This window comes from Protobothrops mucrosquamatus, unplaced genomic scaffold, assembly GCF_001527695.2.
Source record: "Protobothrops mucrosquamatus isolate PMUCROS unplaced genomic scaffold, P.Mucros_1.0 scaffold108, whole genome shotgun sequence".
NCBI lineage: Eukaryota > Metazoa > Chordata > Lepidosauria > Squamata > Viperidae > Protobothrops > Protobothrops mucrosquamatus.
This window is the reverse complement of record NW_015386480.1, coordinates 65,686-73,531: the sequence shown is the minus strand read 5'-3', so window position 1 is coordinate 73,531 and position 7,846 is coordinate 65,686. Positions and strand designations below refer to the sequence as shown.

The window sequence follows — 7,846 nt, the reverse complement described above, 5'->3', positions numbered from 1 at the left end:
AGACAATGGTAGTCAATCTCTGATAACAGAAACTTGCCTAAGACAATGTTAGTCAGTCTCTAGTAACAGCGACTTGCCTAGAGCAATGGTAGTCAGTCTCTAGTAACAGCAGCTTGCTTAGAATGATGTTAGCCAGTCTCTAGTAACAGCAACTTCCTTTCGTCCCGCCTGCTCCACTCGACGTCCAGCAAAACAGGACCCAAGGCAAGGCAGGTCCGAAGGGGGAGTCCTCAGGGCCAGGGCAAGCCAAGAACAGTCCTCAAAACAAGGCAAAAGCAATCCTCGAAGCCATCCACGTCCCAACAGCCTGTGAAGGTTTGTGTCCCTTTAAATTTCCACTTTTCCTTTCCTGAGGCAACTTGTAGCTTGTTCTTTTGCAGCCTGGCCTCTCCACGCTGACTCACTTCTTCTAGAATGTGTGTAAGTTCCGAGCTTCCGGGAAAACCAGCTTCCAAATATAAATACTTAGTACTTTGGGATTAAAATGCAATGTTCCCCATGTAACTGAATAATGATGCCCCATGTAACTGAACCTGAGAAACTGGCGGTGGCCGGGAATGATAGGGATGTGTAAGTATGCCTCTGTGAGGTCTATGGATGTTAGAAAGTCCCCCTTTCGGATGCTGCCTAAGATGGACTGAAGTGTCTGCATTTTGAACCTTCGGTATGCCAGATAAAGGTTCAGGCCTTTTAGGTCTAAGATTGCTCTCCATCCTCCCGAGGTCTTGGGGACCACAAAGAGAATGGAGTAAAATCCGCGACCCCGTTGAGCCGGAGGTACCGGTTCTATGGCCCTTATGTCTAATAAGTGACGGATGGCCTCCTGCATAAGACCTTTCCTTAGTAAGTTTTTTGAATGGGGGCAAGAAATGAACCGTCTTGGTGGACTGGAAATGAATTCCAGGGATAGACCGTGTCGAATGGTGTCCAGGACCCAGGTGTCTGTGGTGGTGACCTCCCATTGAGTGACAAATAGGGACAGCCTGCCCCCTATGGGAGGATCTGCTGGGGAGTCACTTCCTGCGGAAGGGACGTCCCCCGCCTCGAAAGGGCCGTTTGGACTGAAACTGTTGCCTGGGTCTTGAGGCCGGTCTATCGACCGGTCTTGTCTGGGAGTGAAGGGTCGTGAAGGTTGTGTGGTCGAAGGAGTAGGAGCAGATCGAAAGAACTATCTACGGTTATAAGGATTGGTCTGCCTATCGGACCGTTTGTTAAGGTGGGCCAGAATCTTCTTCTTATCCTTATTCTCAGTCAGAAACGGGGCTAAGGCATCCCCGAATAATTTGCTACCCTGGTATGGGGCTGCTGCCAAACACCACTTGGACTTGGCATCTGCCTGCCAATGTCTTAGCCATAGCATGCGGCGGGCAGTCACGTTGGACGCCAAGGACCTGGAGGAAAACCGTGCAGCGTGTAGAGTCGCATCGGAAGCGTATTCCGTCGCGGCCACTAACTTGCTCAGGTCCTGATGTGTACGGATATCGTCCGGTGGGATCTTGGCCTGGAGCTGATGAAGCCAGATGAGGGCGGACCTAGTGAAAAACGAGGCTGAAGTAGAAGCCCTAATAGACCACGCCGCCGCCTGGTGTGTCCTCCTAAACGCCAGTTCTGATCTGCGTTCTTCAGTTTTTAAGGCCTCAGACATATCTCCTGAAATATTTGTAGGGGAGAAAAGGTGGGACAGGGGCTCATCCACCATGGGCACGTCCAGTGCCTCTGCTAAATCTGAGGCCATGCTAAACAACTTTTTATCGTTGCCACCTGGAAGAGGAAAGGTGCCCGGGGAAGCCCATTGCTTCTTAACTGCATTGAGGAATAATGGTGGACAGGGGACATGGTGTTGTGTGACTACCGGTTCGACGAAAACGGGGTCCACCTCTGAATCCGTTGCAGTTGTCGCTGGAGCGGACCAGTCAGGTCCCACATGCGCTGCAGAACTAGGCTTGCGAAGCAGGGGTAGAAAGAGAGATGGATTAAATAGACCGCCGAACGGGGGCGGATCCGGGGCCGCTTCCTCCTCCGACCGACCACGAAGCGTCAAGCGCCTGCTCCTGCTCCGGGGTTAGTGAGACCCCACTATAGGAGGAATGGGAGGGGGAGGGAGGATTGTGAGAGCTCTGATGAGCTGGGCGAGAAAGAGGAAGGGAAAGCAAGGAATCTGCCCTGGTTACCAGTGGAGACCTGGTCGCAAGGGCCCTCTCCGCCACCTGAGCCACCAGGACCTGGAGCCTATCCTCTAGAAGAGGAAGCGCAGACTCCTCCTCTCTGAGACCCGCGGCTGTGGGCGTGAGGGTGGCTTCTGGGGTCTGCTGGACCCGTGGGGTGGTCGGAGACCTGAATGTATGTGCGTCAGGTTCCAGCCTGGGCTGACCAGAGGAAGTAGAAGCCTCTACCGGAGACCAGACACCCTGGGCAGAAGAAGAGAGACCGAGAGGCAAGTCGAAAAAGGTGTATTTAGTTTGTGCAGTCTCGGCCCTGGCCTGTTTTTGAGCCTTTGAAAACTCTTTTTCCAATGCCTGGTGTCTCCTGCTGGCCTGTTTTTCAACCAATTTGGAGGTTTCTCCCCCAGAGACAGCCTTGGGTTTGACCTTGGCTGAGATCCTACCAGCAGCCTCTTGGCTAGGGGACCTGTGCCTTTTCCGGACAGAGGAAGGAGGGGAGGCGTCCTTGGATTGGGAGGCTGTGTTATCCTCCATGCTGGTATAAAATCTTCAGGTGCACGAGAAGGTACCCCTGGGAAAAGGATCAAATTGGCTAATAAGGGTGTAGGGCAACGGCTGGTAAGAACTGCCCTACCCCCCCCCCCGGTCACCGAACCGGAGGTATCCAAAAAACCAGTTCTACTTGCAGCCGCTATGATTTCCCCCTAGAGGGTGGATTGCGGCCTGCTAGTGAGGCTTGCTGTGTTGCCAGGCCAGCAATGCAAAAAGATGGCAACTAATACAGAGTCAGAGGCTGGGAATTACTGTAATCAGCTAGCCAAGTGGTGACCAGGACTGGAGACACCAGAGGGCCCAATTAAATTAATTGGGCCTATGCAAGGAATGAGAGAGGAAGGGCGAATGCCACCAAAGGAGTTTCCAGGAATGACAGGAGAAAGATCCCAGGGAAACCTTGAATACCAGGAACCCGAGAAGGGCCTTGATCAGAAAAAGGCCTCAGTAAGACCTTGGGCTGTAGCACGAGGAGCCTTCAAAATGGCAGCCTGGGAGGATGACGAAGCCTCCAAGATGGCGGCCGTAACTGGTGGGCTCCTGTCAAGGCCTGGGCCCTCTACCTAGATGAAATCTTTTCCAGGGGCTTGTACAATGAAGGGGAGATGCCCCTTAAAGGAAGGCTAACGAAAGAATTCGGGTGGAAATTCCTTCCCACACCCACCCACCCTGCAGCCTCCGAATGGCTGCAATGCTCACCCAATCGGACGCACGATCCTCAGAGAGAGACGGGGTGAAACGGCCTCCCCAGCTGATTGACGGCGTTTCAAGAACGCTGGAAGCCTCCGGTGCGATAATTTGCAAGCCGAGGCCCTGCAGCCTCCATGAGGCTAATCCGAACGCTGTAAGGCTGTCGGAGCTGCAGCCGCAAGCTCTGACCACGAGCTGAGCTGGAGGAAGGAGGGGGGGGAAATTGCCCAGCGCTGAGCTAGGAAGAAAGGGAAAGAAAAGCTCCGACGCCGAGGGTGGGCTGGGAGGAATGGGGGAGGGAATTTGTAACAGCGCTGTGCTGGAAAGGGAAGGGAGAAACAGAAGCCTCCGCTTGTTGCTGAATCCCAATGGGGATCAGATAAAGGCAGAGTCCTCTAGAGGAGCGCTGGTCCCAGTGCTACTCTGAGGGCTAGAAGCTATTGGAAGTTATTAAAGTTATTAGAAGACTAATGGATAATCCACTAATAGGTTAAGATCTACCTGCCTGTGAGCCAAACATGCACGTCTGTTCTGGGCAAGATCAAGTCGAAACTGGGAAAACAGGCCCAGGACAGGCGTGGCAAGTTTGGCTGACTTGATCTGATTGGGCAGGAAGATTAAGTTAACCCATTAGTGGATTATCCATCTCCAGTGTTGGAGAAGGTGCAAGTTTCAAGAGTTCCGCTTTCTTGGAAGGCTTAACTGAGGCAGGTCCTTACAGAAATTCTCAGTTCCCGGTACAACAGGGGAAACTGCAATATTTGGTATTATGGAAAGGCTACCCTTTAGCTGATGCAGAATGGGTGGCAGCGACAGATGTGAGGGTAGCTAAGTTAGTGTGCAAATTTCATGCCGAACTTCCATGTTGACCCCAGTAGGGAGACCTGGCAGCAATATCTAATGATGTGTGCAGCATTGTGTTTTATCTCCCAGGACTATCATTCTTCTGGAGGGTCAGCATCTCAAAACTGACTCGGCTCCCTCATTGCCTGCACCCGATTCCGGCTCACATTTTGCCAAACAGAAATGGGAGGGGGGGTGAATTCCTAGGGAGGGGGGAGGCTCTAGAATGCATGAGTGCCTGCTGTTGCCAGTGAGATGTTATCCACCAAGGTCAAGTTATGAGAAATGTTGAGCATTATGGAACTGCTTTCCCATAATGAAAGAACTGAATTCAATTGGTGAAGTATGAACTATGGGTGGCTCAGAGGCGGAAAAGGGGTTTTACCTGTGGGAATTTTCAAAGGAAAATCCCAGAACTGACTTTGTTTCTGCCGTGCCTAGACGGATCTTTCAATAAGGCTAGTTTTAAAGAGCTGGGAGTTTCTTTTGTTGAATGTGGCAAATGAGATGGTTGACAAGGAGGCCTTTAGTTTACTAGATTTACATCTCATTTTCATGCCATACAGTAAGATCACCTAGGTAAAAGGGAGGATGAGAAGCAAGGGTTTCTTTCACAGCAGTTTATGCTGGAGAAATAAGGAGCAAGAATCGAGCAAGGGATTTACAGCTGCTGCTCGACAGAAATACCCAGAAATCCATTCCCTTTCTAAGGCAGGCTGAAGAGTGAGAGGCAGCAGCTCCAGAAACAAAGGGAAAAAACAAGGGTTTCATTAATAAACAGTAGAACCAACTTTCTTGGAAAGGGGGGGGGGGGTGCTGTCTGATGCCAGGCAGGTACTTGTCATGGATGGCAAGGAAGAGACTAACCTCCTTCAATGCCATAGTTCTGTGGCAGGGGATAATCCTGCTAGGTGTTGCCTCTCTGAAAGTAGACACACCTGTGAAGGAAAGAGTCACTCGATGCCGTTGTTTGGTTTTCATTCATGATGGAATCGATCACTGCTGCAGCTTCTTCATTAGCAGTGACCCGTGGAGTCTGCAACTTCACAGCACAAGACTGGAGGGAGCCATCCGTGAGCTGAACCGAATGGTCGCCTTGGGACAGTTCTGGCTTTGAGGTCTCTAATACTCCACAAGTGGGAATTCTTTCTCTGGTGGGCACAGGAGCCTTCCTGAAAACACACAGGGTGAACTTTCACTTTCTCCAAACGGTGAAGTCAAGTAGCAAAGCACCTCCCACAGCAGCCCAAAGTGGAGAGAACCCTCTTTTTTTCCAACGGGAACCCTGCACTGCTGGCATCTATCCATTTTAAAAGAGCAAAGAGACTCTTGAATCAAATCACAGCATCCATACAGTTTTCTTGGCAGGGCTACAGAAGTGGTTTTGCATCCTTTTCTAACAGCATGTTGATTTCCTTTCCCAGAGTCCCTAATGGTATGGATTGATCTTAGAATCTAAGCAAGATCAGTGTTGGTTCATACTCGTCTGGGGACCCACATATGAATTTGAATATCATTGACTGGACTGGGAACTTGAAAGAACATTCCATAAGGAGATAAAAGCAAACTTCTTCTGTAATACTGCATGGATGCCGTCACCAAAGATTTGAGGGCATCTTTGCCTTTAATTCTCCTTTAAAATAGAATCCAATGCATATCACTACACTCTATGAAATGCCCTAAAAGGAAGGTTTTAATTAGGAAAGCCCCATTCCTTCTAAATCTATTCCCAACACTCTCAGCACGACATAAATTTGCCTTTTGAGAAGCTGCTATCTCCATTTTCGTCAAGCATTAGGGGCACCTTTTGGGCCAAGCCCACATCTAAGTAATTGCGCCCTAGGTTCAAGATCTGAACCTAGCAGAGCTGGGAGAAGCCTTGGAGATCCTAACAAACCATGACTGACAATGTTCAACTTCAGAGTGCTTAATCTGGTTTCATACACCCACAAATGCCACAAACTCTCATCCTCTTAGCTGTATAAACCAAGCTGTCAAAAAGCCATCAAATATCTACTTTTAAGACTAATTCCCAATTCTATTTTTCCTCCCCAGGAACATAGCAGTAACCAGATCTCAAATAAAGATTTTACGGAGCAAAGCTATATAGACATATCCTGGCGACACCTCTAGGGTAAAAATATTCAGCACTTCGATCACTTATAGTGAAGTAGCCTGCCTCAGTTTCAGTGCTGTCTCTCCGTAAAAACATCTGAATATCTATAACCTCACCAACTTCCATGACTGGAGTGCACCAGTGCCAACAGCTTCTCTGGGGCAGCATCTTCTGCGTCCTCTGCTTCCTCTTGAGCATCTGTGATGTCACGAATGATAATGGAGTCTTGGCAGCCTGGGCCATGCTCTGAAAGGGCTGTCTAAGGGCACAAAGAAACCAGCAGTGTATCCAACACCCTTATCATCGTTTTTCTTATTCAGACAATTGTTAGAATAGTAAAACTATTATTGCTCTGGCAATTAGGAGAATTCCTAGTGAAACTGAAATACATCATTAAAAAAAATTACAAGCATTATTAAGAGGTAGTTTTATAACCAAATAAGCTAGAATTAATTCAACATAAACTGCCTTAGGAGGATAAAGGAGAAAAACAAAACAAAACAAATCTTACAGTTTCACAGTCTTCCACGGGAATGTGCATGTACTGGTGGGTGTATTTTGCAGGCGAAGAGTCTGAAGCATCAGCCAAAGGCCTGGGAGAAAAACACAGAGAGCTCTATTGCTATGTAGGTGGTTGGACAGGTGAGCTGCAAAGATTTGTATGCAGAAACCACTGCATGCACGTAATGGAAGTATTCCCCAGTAAGAAAATCATCACTAGAGAAATGGCTTGGTAAAAACAAAAACAGGCTTTGATCAACTTGAGTTTTTCACCTCTCAGACATCTAAACAGTCCAAGAAAATAAATTTGCAGAGGGAATCTTTACTCCCTTTTTAAAAGAAACAAATAAATTAACATTTGCATGCTTCTGAAGGATGCTTTTTAAGACATGGGACAAACTGAAAAAATGTTCATTTGATTACAACGGTCTTAATGCAACTTCTTAATTTTGCTGTATATCTATCCTGATTTAGAAAGCAGCCCTGATGAATCAAATATTGTTTACCCCTTTACAGCTACCAAACTGATTGGAGGATTACGGGTTTTTTTGTTTGTTTTTTTAATTGAAAATTTTATAAAAGTTTTACAATATACCTCCCCCCCTCCCCAAACCCCACCTTCCCCTCCCCCTCCCCCGACTTCCCAGAGCCAATCACAGGGTTAACAATACAATAACCATACTCTGTCTAACATTAATCACTATTAGATTAACAAATCTATAACATCCTTTAACTCTCTTTTAAACAAACATATTAAACACCATAATTATAACATCTTATTAGTAATTATAAATAATAATAAACTACATTAACACTCTAAGGTTTACTCAAAAAACAAATGAAACTTTTTAGTTCCATATTTACTCTCAATATAATCTATCCATCTTCTCCAAACCAAAATATATCTTTCTTGTGAATAATCCTTCACATAGGCAGAAATCTTAGCCATTTCTGCTAAATTTGAAACTTTGAATACCCAATC

At 47.5% G+C, this 7,846-nt stretch overlaps 1 protein-coding gene across 1 annotated transcript in view; it reads right to left on the bottom strand.

The window, feature by feature from the left end:
* The window catches only part of LOC107284615 (heat shock factor protein 3), a 54,507-nt gene that overhangs the window by 23,730 nt on the left and 22,931 nt on the right, over window positions 1-7,846 (bottom strand). Inside the window, exons 7-9 of the mRNA XM_015812706.1 lie at window positions 6,875-6,956; window positions 6,480-6,622; window positions 5,186-5,419 (exon numbers count right to left, since the gene is read on the bottom strand). Of these exons, the coding sequence (XP_015668192.1) occupies window positions 5,186-5,419; window positions 6,480-6,622; window positions 6,875-6,956 (459 nt within the window). The remainder of the gene's footprint in view (window positions 1-5,185; window positions 5,420-6,479; window positions 6,623-6,874; window positions 6,957-7,846) is intronic.